The 18,526-nt window shown below is 47.8% G+C and overlaps 1 protein-coding gene across 1 annotated transcript in view; it reads left to right on the top strand.

Annotated features, from left to right (window-relative positions):
* The window catches only part of NTN4 (netrin 4), a 139,870-nt gene that overhangs the window by 95,086 nt on the left and 26,258 nt on the right, over positions 1 to 18,526 (top strand). Inside the window, exon 5 of the mRNA XM_083182428.1 lies at positions 10,823 to 11,011. Coding sequence (XP_083038554.1) covers positions 10,823 to 11,011 — 189 coding nt within the window. The remainder of the gene's footprint in view (positions 1 to 10,822; positions 11,012 to 18,526) is intronic.

The raw sequence follows: 18,526 nt of genomic DNA, 5'->3' as shown, positions 1-18,526 counted from the left end.
AGGAATTTGTCAGAAAGAGTGAACCAAAATAACCCCCTTAGAAAAACGTAATGGCTGCATAGTCATGTAGGAGATTAAACATGATAGCTGGGTGTGACCTTAGAGGTCATGTGACATGGAGAGCCTATGGCTGTCTTGGATTTTGGTTGTTGGCTCTAATCATTACTCTGGGAGAAGGAGGAGTCTTCCTCTTCTTCCAGAAAATTTCTGAGTGAGTACACGCATTTGTTGCTCTGCAAGTTAGGCCCAGTTAGCGTAGATTTACCTCCCTAGTTCTGTTCTCCTTTAGCTTAAAGCAAGACCCGCTCTGCCCCCAGTCGCTCAAGGCGTGCTGTTAGGCCGCCCGCCCGCTTCGCGGAGGCCTTGGGATCCGGGAGGGAGGCTGCGTCCTCACCTGAGGCAGGCAACCCTGCTTTGTGTGCTGCTGGTGGCTCCGGTGGAGGGCGTAGGGGCAGTGCGGCTGATGCCACGGTCCCGGCGCTCCCTGGCTTGGAGCTGACGGCTGCTCGCGGGCAGAGGGCGTCGCGCGGCGGGCGTGCTGGTTCAGTAAGCGCCCGCCGCGGCCTTGCGCTGGTGGAAAGCAGCTTCCCCCAGGCGTTCCAGGCCCCCGGGCGTGTCAGAGGACGGCTAGGCACCGCAGCCGGGCGCGCGGGGAGAGGTCGCGCGACGGGGCCTGCAGCACAGCGGGTGCCCGGTGATGACGGCATCCCGCTGCGCGTGCAGCCGTCCAGACGCGGCAGAGCAGCATCACGCGGTGGGCGCAGGTCTGCTGACGGCGCCCGCCGCGCTGCTCGCGGGGCAGGGGGCACAGGAGACAGGGGGGAGAGAAACAGCGCGGCTGAAGCTAGCGTGATGGCTAGCCCAGACCGGCGGCCATTACGCGGCTCAGCGCGATCCCATAACATGGCGGCCGGGCCTAGGCGCCCAAGAAGCAGCAGGGGGGCGACAATAAACTCTGACATAGGGCCAGAGGGAGGATCAGGGGAGTCAGAGAGGGGCATTGCTCCTTCCCCTGATCCGGAGACTCCCCTGTACGGCTATAGGCCTTCATGGGAGAGGCACAGTCAGGATGAAGAAGAGGGGACACAGACTCCTCCTAGATCGAGGGGTAGAAGTAGCTCTAGGGGTAGTAGGTTGCCCGGGAGCGATAGCAGGGACGGGGACCCCACAAGGGGGTCCGGCAATGCACGCAGGCCTTCCCCTGCAGCATTTGATCCGGCTTTATTATCTGCAGCATTGTCATCAATGGCTGGGGCTCTGGCTCCTTTGATAGAGGAGGGTCCTGAGGAGGCCGGTTCATCTAGGTCTGCCAATCGCAGATCTTCTGCTAGGGGGCAAGATATTCCTGGTTGTGCGGAGTTTGTCAGGGCTTTTAGAAATATCAGCCCCTCAGGGCATGGTACCCGGCCTAGGTCTTCTCGCAGACGTGATGCTAACATTGCTTCTAGTGGTCGCAGGTCTGGCCGGAGCAGGGCAGAATGGCCCGCCAGGCCTTTGTCTGTTGTTTCCTCAGATCCTGATGACAGAGAGGCTGACCCTGTGGACGAAGGAGAGGCTGAGTTGGAGGATGACACAGACGACGACACCTGGGCGGCGCAGCCTGAGTCTACAGGTGAGGAGAATACAGATGAGGGGGCCGGTTCAGTGGCGTATTCATCCACAGTGGGGTCTGGCTCTAGTCGCTTTTCCTCTTCCTCCTCCTCTTCATCTGCTGGTGGGTCTGAGGTAGGCAGTACTAAGAAGGCGCGCAAGCGGGCGGCCAAATATGCTAGGAAGGAGGCGGGTCGCCAGGCTCTTAGTCGCAAGCGTAAACGTGCAGCATCAATTACTAAGAGGGAACGCAAGCGCCGTAACCTGCCCGGGGTCGTGCACTGTGACTACACTGCCGTGCTTCGGGGTCTTAGGGAAAGCTGTAGGGCAAAAATTCAGAAAGGAGAATTCGTGGACTTGTTCAGCCTAACTGACGAGTCCAAAAAAGCCTACAAAGCTGCTAAGGCAAAGGGAGGTATAGGAGCGGAGGCTTTCCGCTCTTATGATAATTGGCTGGCGGGATTCTGCGTTTTCTCCGCATGTTCTCTGGAGGATAGGCCACGTGAACATTTGAACATCATTCGATACATTCACATGGTCCACGAGATGAGACGCACATATGGTGGGGTAGCGTGGAGGACATATGATGAGCAGTTCCGCCGCAAGCAGGACTGTTTACATATCATAGACTTTGGGTGTAAGGACGTTGAAGTCTGGATGGCCCTCACCAGGACTCCCGTAGAGGCGGTGGAGAGCACGCGAGCTATTGTCGCTGCAACCCCTGCCACAACGGTGACTCAGCGTCCCACAGGGAGTGACACGGCCGGGCAAAAGCGTTTCCCTCCGGGCGCGAGGTCCTTTACACCAGGTGCTGCCAAAGGCAAATGCTATGGCTTTAATAACTCCTTCTGCAATCAGGGGCAGCGGTGCCGATACAAACATGTCTGCATCAACTGTTCGGGGAATCATCCTGCATTTAACTGCTTTCGAGGTGGCCGCCCCTCTCGAGGGGCGGTTGCCTCGGCAGCACCTAGGCCCTCTGCGCCAGGCAACCCTAGATAGAGCCTTTACTCCGGTAAGGGTGGAAGCCATGTCACCGTGGCTCCGCCAATACCCGGACAGAGAGTCTGCTGTTTTTCTGTTACAAGGTTTTACTGATGGTTTTCACCTCCCTATACAGAGCGAAGTGGTTGGGGGGACGTTTAGAAACCTTCAGTCTGCTCGCGCCTTGTCCTCAGTTTTAAGGGACAAGGTTGACAACGAGCTGCGGTTAGGTCGCATGGCCGGGCCCTTCCCTTCTCCTCCCCTGCCCAATCTAATTCTATCTCCCGTTGGGGTAGTGCCAAAGAAAGTTCCTGGTAAGTACAGACTTATCCAGCACCTTTCTTATCCAGCAGGTTCATCGGTTAACGATGCCATCCCGGAGGTATTCTGTTCAGTGACCTATCAGTCGTTTGATGACGCACTAGAGATGGTCCGGGCCAACGGTGCGGGGGCACTGATGGCGAAGGTCGATGTTGAATCGGCATTTCGTCTCATGCCCTTGCACCCCGATGCTTTTAGGTACATGGGCTTCCGCATAGGTGAGGAGTACTTCATCGACAAGTGTTTGCCGATGGGGTGCTCTGTATCCTGTGCCTTTTTTGAGAAGTTCAGTAGCTTTTTGCATTGGTGCGTGGAAAAGTCATCAGGGATGAGCGGGATCGCTCACTACCTGGATGATTTCCTTTGTGTTGGCCCTGCCGGTTCCTAGCGCTGCGCTGTATTGCTCGAGTCGGTTCGTTCTGTCTTCTCGCAGTTCGGAGTGCCAATTGCGGAAGACAAAACCGAGGGCCCTATGACCTGCCTGTCGTTCCTGGGGATCCAGATAGACACAGTTTTAGGGCATTGCTGTTTACCTCAGGAGAAAGTTACCAAGCTGAAAGGGGTCATTGACGCGTGCTGCGATTCTCGTAAGATTACTTTGCGCCAGGCTCAGTCGCTACTAGGTCAGCTTAACTTTGCCTGTAGAGTCATCCCAATGGGTAGGCTGTTCTGTAGGAAGTTAGAGAGAGCAACCTCCGGAGTCGCCAGAGCTCACCATCTGGTGCGATTATCCGCCGAGATTAGGCGCGACTTAGCTGTCTGGTCAACCTTTTTGGCGGACTTCAACGGCATTCGTATCTGGCTGGCTCCCGTGGTTGACAATTGCTCCCTGCAGCTGTTCACTGATGCTGCTGGCGCGACGGGCTTTGGATGCTTTTTGGACGGTAGTTGGTGCGCACAGCCATGGCCCTCTTTGTGGTTTGCTAAGGGTCTCACAAAGGATATGTTGCTTCTTGAGTTGTTCCCGATCATGGCGGCAATGGAAATCTGGGGCGCGCGGCTTGCTAATCGCAGTGTACTCTTTTGGTGCGACAACTACAGCACAGTGCATGCGATTAACAACCAAAAGGCTAAGTCGCCATTAGTGCTAAGAGTGTTGGCGCAGCTATTTCTGCAATGTCTGCGTTTTAACATCCTCTTTAGGGCTAGGCATGTCCCGGGCACTCAGAACGGAGTAGCTGACGCGCTTTCGCGATTTCAGTGGGAACGCTTTAGAGAGCTGGCGCCTGATGCTGACGCTGTTGGGGTCTCGTGCCCGGTTTATATTTGGCAGGTCATCAGCCCGGACTGGAGGGGCTAGCGGAATTATCGGTAGCGCCGGCTACTCTTAGAACATACCGCCAAGCTTGGTCGGAATGGGAGGCTTTTTCTAAGGGGTCGGCACAGCCAGGTATGCGTGGTAACAAGCTATTCCTATCTTTTGTCTGGAGACTGTACAAGGCCGGAAAATCCAGAGCTGTCACAGCGCGATACCTTGCGGGGATATCATTTTTTGCGCAGCTAAAAGGGGAACACGATTTCACAAAGTGTTTCCTGGTGCGTAGGGCCTTGAAGGGTTGGGCTCGCATTGCTCCTGTAGCTCCCGATTGCAGGCGCCCCATTACTTTCCCTCTTTTGTTATCCTTATTGGATAAAATTAGTTTGTTTGCAGACTCCGAGTTCGAGACGTTACTGTTCAGTTTAGCTTTTTCCATGGCCTTTCATGGGGCTTTTAGAATATTGGAGCTAGTTTCGGCATCAAAAGTTAAGGTTGCTGCGCTTTTATACACAGACATTCGCATAGATGCAGAGTCTCTTTGGTGCAGGATTAGGCGATCCAAAACTGACCAAGCAGCGAGAGGGACGTGGGTGCATATAGGCTCAGTAGTCCCCAATTCAGCTTGTCCGGTGGCATTGGCCGAGCGTTATGCTCTGGTACGACCAGCAAGGGCTGAGTCATGGTTGGCACATTACGATGGGTCTCCCTTGACTAGATATCAATTTACCTGGATGCTCAAGAAATGCTTGGGTAGCCTAGGTTTGTCGCCAGGGGAATTTGGCACCCACTCCTTCAGAATTGGAGCTGCAACATTTGCAGCTAGCGCTGGGCGGTCAGTTAAGGACATTAAGAGGCTAGGGCGTTGGCGCTCAGCGACATATAGAAAGTATATTAGGCCCCACCTCCTGCCCTGAACTGTCTGTGCATGTATGGTTTCCAGCTGTTTGGTTGTACTCCTATGTTACCCCTGCCCTATTGTTTCCTACTCGGGGATTAGCCACGCTCTGTTGTTGGGCCAGCGTCCGGAGTTTTCACGCTTTTTTACCTGAACTGACGGACTGAATTCGGCTAATTCTAATTCGGCTAATTCGGCTTCAATTAAGAGTCCCTCAGCAGGTTCAGACGTTTTTTCCTCCGGCCGAGTAATCCCTTGTCTTCCAAACTCCCATCCAAACCCATTCCTCCCTTCGTTTGTGGCTTCCCCCTTTGTGTCCAGGAGTGGCTTCAATTGACATTGAGGCAATTCAGCACCAAATTGTGCAACAACCACGAAATTCCCTTTTTTCTTTTTGGCAGACCCTTCTAAAATTAGTGAATTAATGTTCCGGAATGCTAGAGGCAGGTTCTAACTGATGTACAACATCTCCTTCTTTATAGGTGTGGGCTACGATGCATGCAGAGTATGGATAGTTGGGCACTCCTTTGTGCATTGGGCGGCCAGGTTGATGGCTTCAGGCGAGGGCCCAGCGAGTGATTTTGGTCATTTGGTGAGGTGGATGGGCGTGAGAGGAATGTCCTGGCGCGAGCTAAGGACCTTCCTATTGATGAAGGTGAAGCAGTTTGGTTTTCCAGAAATATTGGTGATCCATCTTGGTGGTAACGATCTTGGGAAAATGTCCCAATTGCAGTTGCGGGCCCTGATTATTGACGACCTGGCTGCCATTAAGGGTGCCTGGCCTAGGTGCACCCTAATCTGGTCCTTTGTGGTCCCCCAGTTGTGTTGGAGAGGTGCGAGAGACTGTAGGGCCATAGATGAAGCCAGGAAGAAATTGAATACAGCTGTTGCTAAATGGGTGATCGGAACCGGGGGGGCAGTAGTACCACACGATCGTATAAAGTTTAGGCATCACCAGCTCTTTAGGCCGGACGGGATTCATCTAGTTAAGGAGGGTCTGTATTGGTTCATCGAGGACTTGCTTGCAGTGGTAGGTTCGGTCCTGTAGTAGGTGGCGGGCGGGGGTCTCTGGGCAGAGACCCCGCGTTGGCGGGAAAGAGCGGCAAGTTATTGATTTAAGAGGTTTATCAAGTTATGTTATGGCGTATTTGGTCATGTTGCGGTGCGCTCGCCTCTCATTTGGCTTAGGCCTTCGCTAGATTACCCGACCGGGGATGGCGAACCCACTCGGAGGAGTGGGCAGCCAGTGCTGTGGGTTGAGTGGATACCGCTTTCCATGTTAGACAGATTACGCATGGGAGTTGGGTGGAGCTTAGTTAAAAGCCGCTCTTTTCTGGGCCACCATTAAAAATCTAAAAATAAAATAAAAATAAAATAAAAATTAAACAAACAAATTAATAACAAAAATTAGCATAAAAATTCTTTCTAAATAAAATTCAGCTAACAACTGTTCTGCCAAATTCAAGTCTCCATGTCTTTATTTATTACATAGAAGTATAAGTATTATGTGACATCAGAACATGCTTGGGGTCACACATCTGCTATTACAATGTTTAGAAAAACGTAATGGCTGCATAGTCATGTAGGAGATTAAACATGATAGCTGGGTGTGACCTTAGAGGTCATGTGACATGGAGAGCCTATGGCTGTCTTGGATTTGGGTTGTTGGCTCTAATCATTACTCTGGGAGAAGGAGGAGTCTTCCTCTTCTTCCAGAAAATTTCCCCGCCCTCCCTTCCCTATTATTATTCTCTAGAGGGTTTGGGTTAGTAGTTTAATTGCGTTAGCTGTTAGGCGGGAAAGAGCGGCAAGTTATTGATTTAAGAGGTTTATCAAGTTATGTTATGGCGTATTTGGTCATGTTGCGGTGCGCTCGCCTCTCATTTGGCTTAGGCCTTCGCTAGATTACCCGACCGGGGATGGCGAACCCACTCGGAGGAGTGGGCAGCCAGTGCTGTGGGTTGAGTGGATACCGCTTTCCATGTTAGACAGATTACGCATGGGAGTTGGGTGGAGCTTAGTTAAAAGCCGCTCTTTTCTGGGCCACCATTAAAAATCTAAAAATAAAATAAAAATAAAATAAAAATTAAACAAACAAATTAATAACAAAAATTAGCATAAAAATTCTTTCTAAATAAAATTCAGCTAACAACTGTTCTGCCAAATTCAAGTCTCCGTGTCTTTATTTATTACATAGAAGTATAAGTATTATGTGACATCAGAACATGCTTGGGGTCACACATCTGCTATTACAATGTTTAAGTCCTTCACTGTGTTGACTCCATAGTATGTGAATAAAAGATGAAGCATACAAATGCAAGTGGCGATGACAGCTGTATCCACCTTACACATTTCTTCACTTTTATGGGATTTCTTAAGATGAATTAGAGCGTAGGTTGTGTAATTCATTATACCGCATGTGCATGTCTCTCATGTGAGGGAGTGCTTCACTTTCATGTGAGCCTGTCATCTTATCAGCAATTCTGAACTGAACGGCAGTGTTTGAGCTTTCTCATGTGACTCTTATCATGGTATTAAGACCACAGATGCTTTGCTATATACACTTGACAGCAAATGATAAGTGCACAAAAAGGATACACAGCTATAAATGCAATGTATTATCTCATGATGGATATTATGATACATTGTGCGATATATTAACTGTAAAGGATGTGTTACTCCTCATTAACTATTATTAGTCTCCATTTATATGACACCACAAGTAGTCCGCAATGTCGTACAAAGGCAATCAATAAGACAGAACAGGGTAAAACAGAACAATACAGTAGCCAAAACGCAAACAGGACACAGGTAACAATTAGCACCACAGATCTCCGTAAGCAATAAAGCTGGTAAGCAAGAGAGCCGCTAAGATAGGGCCATGTCATCAGTAGCGATGGCAACACTATTGTATTAGAGAGCTGGAATACGGGATGGGCTACAAGCGGGTCTTCAGTCTGTGGGTGAGGGCTGTAATTGAAGTACAAGAGAAGAGGGCTGAGAGAACAGGCGGGAGAAGGACCCTGTTCCTAAGAGCTTACAATCTAAGTGAAGAGAGACAGGCAGAAAACATGAGGCATGAGCAAGTCAATGGGGACCTGAGGGCAGGAAGGCAGTTAGATTGAGATGGCTGGGGCTAGACGGATAGGTACGTTGTCATGAACAGTTGGCTGTGGCATTATCACATTTCTGCAGATCCACTGTGTCCGACTGTACATTACTTTTTTTTTTACCAGAGTCAGAAAATGTAAATATGGAAGTATCCAGTAGCATACATATAGCAGGTATTGTTGTGGGAAAAGAAATGTAAACACATTATTCTCATTTTCTGTGTGGAAGCTAAATTAAAACAAATTATTATTATTATCATCATTTATTTATATGGCATCACAAGGGTTCCACAGCGCCAGATGAGGTTCTTATAGACATGACTAAAATAACACTGTATTGAAAGTTGAATTTACCATGTTTCGATACTTCATTTATTAAAACTGTCATGAATCATAAAGAAAATAAGTTGCACTGTAGCAAAAAGCTGCTGGGTATTGTGTTATTTTATTAAAAACTTACAATTTAGAACCTATCTGAAAACCTTACATGAACTCCGGTACTGTCTCCTCCACAACGTATTCATCATGTGCATAGTAACCAGTGTGCAGACTATCAACACATAATATTTGATATTGTAAACTCCACGTCACAATTGAAAAGCCTGTGAGAACTGATAAGAGTAGGATTACTGAAGTATGAAATGTGTTTGTTTTCCACCTTCCCAGACTGTGGGATGTTTTATTACCAGTGTGTTAAAATGTCAGCTACTGAATAGGGAAACCAGTGTGATAAAAGCATACTTGCCTACTTTTTTAAACGAGTTTCAGGGACAGTATAGTCGGTGACAGAACTTTGTAAAGTGCCCCATTATGGGGGCGTGTCATGCTCCACCCAAAGGGCGTGTCTAGTTCCATATATGGAGAGATTGTGAAAAGAGATTGTGAATGTGGCACCTAGAAGCGTGGGTGTGTACTGCTACATCTGAGAGGAATCTTTTAAAATGACTTATATGCAAATGTAGATGAGCCCCAAAGCAGTTAGTAAGAGCTACTATACTTGGTATAGTGCTGGGAAATGGTGCTGATGATTCACTGTAAATTTATCTGTCTCTCATTCCTTTTTCCCAAAAAATGTAATGGTGTAATGTGGGCTAGGTGAAATGAGGGAGATTACTAGATGAGGGATAGAGGGAGATTGCTGTTATTTCAGGGAGTCTCCTGCAGAAAGCAGGAGGGGAGGCAACCATGGATAAAAGTGATATAAGTGCAGGGACCAAACGCAGTACATTTCCCATACCCTATTAATAATCATACCCCTTTCACACTACACTGCCGGGAATTTGCAGGGTCTAGCAAGCCACCAAATTACTGGGTCCCAGCTCTGTCCCTGGTAAGGTGCAGGGTTGGGGACCTGGGATGGAAAATGCTTTCACAAACACAAACATCCCAGGTTCATGTGCGATCACGTGGATAACCCCTGGGTTCTAACGCTAGTGTGACAGGGATTTAAGTGAAAAAGTTAGCTCTTATTGGCATTGTTGAATTGATTGGGTTTTATTTTAAAATGTCCTCCCTGAAAATGTATAAGGGGGGTATTTATCAAACCTTGGAGAGAGATCATCTTTGTTTGAGATATACAGTAGGTGGGTGATTGGACACTTAGTGAGCGGCTTAATGTTGCCCGCCACCCGGCCAAACACCCACCCCCGGATCCCATCAGTAACATGCGAACGGTGTGTAACTCGCTGGAGCCTTTTGCTGTTGGTGTTTGCATATGTGCAGGCACAAACTCCAACCATTGGGGCAGGGGCCAAATTCGGATCGCTATGAACAATCCTGATTCGGCCCCAAAGTACAAACCAATAAGTTCCTGTTATTTTTTTAAACATAGGAGCTTATTCTGGTTGACTTGCAAGGCTGCGATTTTCGCAGCCTTGTGAGTTTCCCAAATGCCGCCGTACAGCTGCCCCCCCTCCCCTTGCATGCCACGATCCCCCGCAGGGCTGCGAATGGCTGATTTGCATAATCAGCCATTCGCAGCCTTGGGTGCGGAGGAGAAATTGTTCGATGGTCAACAACCATCGAATGATTTCTCCAGCGCTCGCAGATCTGAGACACCTCTGTAGTGTCTCAGATCTCTGAGCGTCCTGTGCGGGAAGCAGGCGGGCAGCTGACATCCACTGACCTCAGCTGCCCGCCCCCTGCACCCGCATCACCGGGCCATTACCATGGGAACTCCCAGCATTTTCATGGGAAGGCCCATGAAATACTGGGTGTTCCCATGGACTGTGCCCCCCACCCGCACAGCTGTTCACCGTGCCCACAGGCACCAAGCATCTGCATATGCACATACTGATTAGTTAGTACCTTATTTCTCACAATTCTCTCTCTCAAAGCTTTGATAAATACCCTGCTAAATATTTAGCTAGGGCCAATCATTGTTCACCTTATCCCAACCCTGTCTTTGGAATGTGAATTTGAAATCCAGGTCCCTAAATGAAAAATCTGTTTTAACATTTCTTCAGTTAATCACTGGCAACGTATTAATTGTGCATTTTGCATGCATACTGATGCTACTTAGGTTTTTGTTACTTTTGGTAACTAATATTCCATTCCTATTATTCACACACAGCAATGTATTATTATCCATTGAAATGATGATTGTAAAGAAACATACAATTCTTCTACTGTATGTTAATTAACCATCTCTTCTGTCCTTGTTAGGATGTAAGTGTAATGACCACGCTGATAACTGTCACTTTGACATGAACGTGTGGCTGGCATCCGGCAACCGCAGCGGAGGAGTATGTGACGAATGCCAACACAACACAGAAGGGGTACACTGCCAAAGATGTAAACCAGGCTTCTTCCGAGACTTCGATGTGCCATTATTTGATCACAATGCCTGCAAAGGTAATGTCCTGCATTGTGTATCCTCATATGCCTGCTATCTATTTTACAAAGATGCATTTTAGTGACAAGATTTCACAATAAGCTGTAAATAACAATGGGGTTTATTCTAGTTAATTTTTTCTGACTAATTCCTTCTTAGATGGGCAAAACCATGTGCACTGCAGGTGGGGCAGATGTAACTTGTGCAGAGAGAATTAGATTTTCGTGGGGTTTTACTTCAAAGTGAGATCTATATTGCAGTGTAAAAATAATGCAGCCAGTATTTACCCTGCACAGAAACAAAATAACTCACCCAAATCTAATTCTCTCTGCACATGTTACATCTGCCCCCCTGCAGTGCACATGGTTTTGTCCATCTAAGAAGGAATTTGTCAGAAAGAATGAACTAGAATAAGGGCCAATGTCTTAACTCCAGCCCTCATATACAGAACATGTTTGCTATTGGTAAATACATTAGCCTCTGATTGCCACCTTCCACCCCCAAGCATTGTCTTTTCCCGCAGTGGGTTCCTGGAAAGTGTCAGGAGCGTACTGTGCGTGCTTCGGTCATCAGGAGAATGGCGCCATTTTCCCTTGATTTCTATAGTCCACATGTACGGATCGCCGGAAACATGGCACCTTTGTCATGTTCCTGGAGATATCTATAGCACAGATCCCTGGTGACATGTCAATTGCGCTGTGTTCTGGTTTATAACTGCAGCTCTAGCAGAGCATATTTTGAATGGATGCAGGATGTGCAGTGTGGACCTCACCCCCCCAATAATAGATACACCTACTACACTCCAAATTCTTCTTAAATCAATTGTGCTCAGTGCTGGTCTAAACAGCGAACACAGTGTGCAGGGAACATACAATTTTTTTCAAATGACTTGCTTAATGTTAATGCAATGCATGCAGTATACACGGTATGCAGTCCCTGGGTCAACAATGTCTAGGTTGACCACTAATGGTCGACATCGGCAACAAAGAATGGTCGTCATATCCAAGGTCGATATTGACAGAAGGTCGACACAAGCTTAAGGTGGACATGGTCGACATGAATAAGGTCAGCGTGAGTTTTTCGTGTTTTTTTTTTTTTTAAAGGTGGTGTGGTGTTTCATACTTTACAATCCTAGTGGGCATAGAGTGAGAATATAATAGTGTCCCTGGAGCATGGCCAGTGCAGCGAGCCATACAAGGGGACGCGGTACACTTATACGGTGTCCATGTTGACATAGGTCAACACAGACACCCCAAAAAAACCTGTGAAAACCAAATGTCGGATGTATTCATGTCAACCATGTCCATGTCGACCTAAAGCTTGTTTTAGATTTGAGAATCAAAGCGCTGAGGAAAAGGACAGAAAGATTTAGAAAGAAGGAAGTAACAGTATAGCCGGGCCCTGTACACACACATCGATTTGCTTTTGATTCGATGTTAGATTCGATTTTCTATTAGATCTTTCCATTCGATTTGGAATTAGATCTGTACTTTTGCATTAGTTATCGAATTCGATATACATTCATGGTACATTGTGCACATTTGATTTACTAGATCAAATTTGATATTTCCTTGGCGCGCAAGGAGGGCGCATCGAATCAAATGTACCGGTAGATCGAAAGTGACACAAAAACCATTCAATTTAGTTTAGGATTCGATTCAATTTTGCTTCTATAAGCAAAATCAAATCGAAAATCGGGAAAAATCGATGCATGTGTACAGGGCTTTAGCAATACCAATAAAATAAAAAATAAAAATGTCAAATGTCAAAAATGACTGTAAATGTTTAAGCTCTTTTTACTAGCAAGTTCCTGGTAATGTAGTAAGGGAAAGATAGCGCTCCACATACGCTGATGTCTCCGACTTGCCTCCCAAACTTAAAAAAGGACTTTGCACTTGGCCTAAAAAGAGCTTAAGCATTTACAGTAATTTTTTACGTTTTATCTTTTTTTTTTTTTTTGGCATTGCATACTGTTACTTCCTTCTTTCTAAATATTTCTATCCTTTTCCTCACCGCTTTGATTCTCATATCTAAAATTACCCCCACTTATTTATCAGAGCTGCTTTTCACAAAAAATTTGTTAGGAGCTGTATAAGCAATTCTTTATCCTTTTTTAGACCTAAAGCTTGTATCGGTCAGTGTCAACCTATAGCTGGGGTGGCCAAACCTGTCCTCAAGATCTACCAACAGTTCATGTGTTTCAGACAACCTGTGGATCTATAGTAGGAATGAATGCAGCATGTTTGAAAATGTGACAGTTAGTAACAACTACAGCTGTGCACCAGCTAGGTGATTTGGAAAACGTGGACATTTGGTAGATCTCGAGGACCGGTTTGGCCACCCCTGACCTAGGGTATGTCGATCATTCCTAGGTGTTGAACTAGTCACTGTCGACCTAGACATTGTCTATCATCTTTACCGTAACCGTATACACATCATACTAATATTAATCATACTGATCCATTTATAACAGTTACCAGCACTTATTGGTGAAAATATAAATGCATTATCATACCTCCCAACATGACCCTCTCCAGGCTCTGCTCCTGCACTTTCCTCTTAATATATGATTGCCATCACCTGTGTTGCAGCACCTTTCTTATCAATTCACCTGTTCAACACAGATGAAGGTAATCATGCATTAAGAAGAAACACCAGGAGCAGAGCATTGTATCCCTCCTGGAGAGGGTCATGTTGGGAGGTATGCATTATTTATGTATCAACCTAGTGTGTAAAAAAAACAGTTAAACAATGAAGAATTTTGATAAGTGTAATGTCAATCTTTATAAGTAAAAAGAAACATGGCTGCCGTCAGTGGCTTCTCCAGAGGTGGGGCCGGAGCTAGGGTTACCAACTCATCCCTTTAATCCGGGACACATATTAATTACACAGGTTCTGTGGCAGTTTAAAACCAGGTGAAATGGAGTCTTGAGGTGTGGCAGTTTAAAACCAGGTGAAAGCCAGCCACAGAACCTGTGTAATTAATATGTGTCCCGGATTAAAGGGATGAGTTGGCCACCCTAGCCGGAGCACAGTACAAAATTCAAATACACACCAACTACCAGCAAGTCCTGGACTGCAATGCTTGCCAAAGTATAGGCTGGCAGTTTGTGTCCTCCCTATTTGAATTTCAAACCACTGAGCCGCCACTTATTGCAATGAAGATTTTACTACATCAATTTGTCACAGTTGTCCTACGAATGAAAAAATTAAGGCAAAGATATACAATAATTCACTGTCATCACCTGTCCAGTGAAGAGTTAATCCATTCAGAAAAGGCTAAATTGATCTTTCATATTACCTCACACACTGTACAGGTGTCTGGTGACTTCTCAGTAAACAGGTGAGGAATGTGGAAGCAAATCTTTCTAGCACGAACAGGTGTTACAGCCAAGGTAAACAGAGACAGAATCTAGACATGTTGGAAAGATTGCACAAGTCTAAAATAGCTCACACATTTCAAATAATATATACATTGTAATACTCTCAGGGTGGAAGTAATATTCTTTGCCAACTTTCACCTTCGCAAGTTAATAAAAACAGCAAAGAAAACAAAAACAGGGAAAACTTTATAGGAAAAGCAAAGTTAAAAAAATTTAAATGGATATGTGTGCTTCATCATACCTTAAGAATTTGCTGTTGTCAAGGCCAGTACAAGCCTACTGCCCCACCAATAACCACTTTGCAACTCCTCAGGGGATGCAGTCAATTTGCCGGCGGTCGGGATCCCGGCGGTCGGAATCCCGACACTGGAATCCCGACCGCCGAAATCCCGAAACTTTCTCCCTCCGTGGGTGTCCACGACACCCATAGAGGGAGAATAAAATAGCGTGCCGAGCGTAGCGAGGCACCGGGACCGCTGCGTGGCGAGCGCAGCGAGCCCGCAAGGGGGGGCGCTCCACGTCCCCCCCATGTCGGTATTTCGGCGGTCGGGATTCCAGTGTCAGGATTCCGACTGCCGGGATTCCGACCGCCGGCATTACGTATCGGATCCCTCCTCAGAAAAGGCAGAGTTTTAAAAAATTACACAGCCGCAGATTGCATTAAGTACAATGACTTAGAACCCCCCCCCGTTTGCACGGGGCCAATTTTTTCTCAATGCGCATGCAGGTGGGGAAGGGGGGCGGCGGCCAGGGGTACTTGCCCATGGGAATGCCCAGCATTTCATGAGCGTTCCCATGGTAATTGCCTGGTTACATGGGTGCCGGGGGCGGGCAGCTGACCTCACCGGATGTCAGCTGCCCGCCTCTCTCCGTGAGAACATACACGCATATAAAAGTGACCCGAGAGTCACTTTATATATGCCTGTGCACACCACATCTTTTGATGGCTGGCGACCATCGAAAAATGTGGGAGGTTCCCACTGTCATGCGAATGGATGTCTATGTAAATCATCCATTCTCATGCCATGTAAATGTACGCGCTGTGCGAATAGTGGGCCAGCATACCACTATTCGCAGAGCGGGTTGACTCACAAGGATGCGAATTCGCATCCAAACAAATCAACCAGAATACCCCCCCTAGTGGATCCTGGCTACCCAGAAATTTACCTAAAGCTGCCTAATGGTAGAGCCTGCCCTGGAAGTTAAAACTTTGTCATGTTTTTTTGTGATGTTCGTTCTTAAAAAAAGCACACTTCCCCTTGGTTGTGGCTAACTACCCTTACTGTGCCTGGGAGAGATGAGACTACCCAAGTGCACTACCCACTGCATTTACACAAATCATTAACATGTTAATGATTTGTGTAAATGCAGTGGGTAGTGCACTTTTAAAACACTGCTGCATCCATTTTTTAGGTTTGTCATCAATGGGCCTGTTTTCACCATTTGCGAGCTAATCACACTCAGTCATCAATATCATCTATCTTCTTACAGCAGGGCCAGAGCACACACAACTTGGACCTCTTTTGCAAATTTTTCCATGGCCTTACCACCTGCACTTTTTTTTTTGCAATTCAAACAGTCTGGTTTAAAAGTTTAAATTAATTGTAATTTTTTTGGGTACCGGTGTAGTTTCACGGCGCAAGCATGGTCTGTATCCAGCTGTGGGGCTGTAAACTCCATGCCAACGTGGATAATTCCATTGGCATGGAGTTGATTTTATAAACAAATTGGATTACATTGTGTTGAATGATGTTGATGTTAATGTTCTTATTTTAAAGTGGCTCACCATTGGATCTGCTACTAGCACTAGGGCTGTTGGGCTTGAAAGGGTTAATTTGCGCTTTCTGATTTGACATACTTATTGTAATTGCATGCACATCGATTTACTGAAACTCCACTACCACTACCGCTCAAGCATACCTCCCAACTTCTGATTAAATGAAATAGGGACACTCGCGCGGCGAAGCCACGCGAGCGTCCGAAAAGGGGGTGGGGGCGTATGCAAATGAGGGTGCGACTTATGCTAATTAGCCGCAACCTCATTTTCATGCGAGAATAGACGCTGTGCGCATGCGCACAGCGTCTATTCTATTAGATTGGGGGGTCTCCCAACTGCCACCCCCCGCAGCGGGACAATGCCTGCCGCGGGTGGGACAGCGGGACAGGACCCAAAATCAGGACTGTCCCGCTGTAAACGTGACAGTTGGGAGGTATGCTCAAGCTCCCTGATCGTACACAGTCTGAAGTTACATTTGAGACTGAAATAAATTGCAAATGGATGTACAGACTAACTTTTGAATAAAGCTGGAATGTTTTTGGAAAATTTAAATTTCAGTCAAGGTCACTTATAGATTAGTGTAAAAAAATGGCAGTGAACAGTGCCCCCTCCCCATCCTCTCTCTCTGACATTGACTTTGGCACCCACTGCACATCTAAAATCAAATACACCCACTAGGACAGTGGTGGCCAACCTGTGGCTCTTGAGCCTCATGCGGCTCTCCCCCTTGTAAAGTGCGGCTCCTGCTCCCACTGCTGCCCGCCGCCCACCGTCTGTCCCAGTCCTCCCTGCTGCCGGTTCCCTGATTCCCTTCTCCTTCTGAGAGGAGGAGAGCGCGCATCGCGCATCTCTCCTACCCCTTACTGTGCATCCTTGTGACGGGCCGTCCGCCAATCAGAGCTTGTGGGCCAGCAGCCAATCAGGAGCCGGCCAGTGAGCTTTGATTGGTGGGCGACCTAGTCACAGGGAAGTGAGGGGGAAGGAGACGCGTGGTGTGCTGTGCTCTCCTCCCATCGGTGACATGACAGGAGGACTGCAGGGGGAAACCAGACTGTTCTCTCCCCGCCTGGCAGCAGCAGCAACAACGGTGAGTGCTGCTGCTGGGAAATTTGCACTGTGGGAGCATAGCAGTTTGTGGTACTGTGGGGGCATAGCAGTTTGTGGCAACATGGGGGCATAGCAGTTTGTGGCACTGTGGGGGCATACCAGCTTTTTGGCACCGTGGGGGCATACCCGGCACTGTGGGGGGCATATGTGTATCTGGCACTATTGGGGGCATATGTATATATGGCACTGCACTATTGGAGGCATATTTGTATCACACCCACCCAAGGGGTCAAAATAGACTACGCCCCTTTTTTTGGCGCATGCGCCTTCGGCGCACGCATGATGTCGGCTCCAGAGGCGTAACTACTTTTTTTGCGCCCCCCCCCCGCCGGACATTTCGGGGGTGCCCCCCCCCCCCCCCCCCCCCGAAATATTAACCCCCTCCTTACCCGTCCCCATTGCCGCCGGCGCTTCTGCCTCTAACCCGACACGCAGATTTGTGTCGGGAGACGGGCGGTCCCCGGCTCCGGCTGCAGTGCTAATATAATAACAGACACTCGGAAAATGGCTGCCCCCATACAGCATTATGGGGGCAGCCATTTTCCGAGTGTCTCTTATTATATTAGCACTGCAGCCGGAGCCGGGGACCGCCCATCACCCGACACAGATCTGTGTGTCGGGTTAGAGGCAGCGGCGCCGGCGGCAATGGGGTAAGAAGGGGGAGGGCAGGAGTTGGGAGCCGAGACCAGGTGGTAACTATAGTCCCGCAGACCCCCCAGGCGCCCACACCTGCCTAGCGCCTCCCCGCCACCGCGGGGGCTGCGGGACTATAGTTACGCCGCTGGTCGGCTCTTTAGCTTGACTACCGATATTTTTCGGCTCTTTACCTCTGACCGGTTGGCCACCCTTGCACTAGGACATCACCTCCTAACCAGGCCAGGCCCACCCTGAACTATCCTTTCCATTCCCAACAGATTCCTCCACTCCACCCTCTCCACATCTTGACTAATCAACCTGCCATCTTTCTATTCCCCAGTTTCTGGAGATGAAATAATGTCCCTAATCCAGTCTTTATCCCCTTCCATCTCATAACTACTCAGACTTCCTCCACTTATACTCTCTCCCATTGTCTGCTTCCAATTTAAGATAGTCATACATTAGCAATCCATGATTTGAAGAATTTTCAATTTCTTCCACGATTGCACAATATCCCAATCTTACAATCTGCACCCTAAAGGTGGCCATACATCTACAGATCGATTGTCAGATTGGGCTGGTTGGAACAAAAACCTGGTAATGGATGAGTGACAGTTTTTGGCAGTTTTCCA

This window comes from Crinia signifera, chromosome 4 (assembly GCF_055691185.1).
Source record: "Crinia signifera chromosome 4, ASM5569118v1, whole genome shotgun sequence".
Lineage (NCBI taxonomy): Eukaryota > Metazoa > Chordata > Amphibia > Anura > Myobatrachidae > Crinia > Crinia signifera.
The sequence above is the reverse complement of the archived record's forward strand: the minus strand, read 5'-3'. Positions and strand labels throughout refer to the sequence as shown.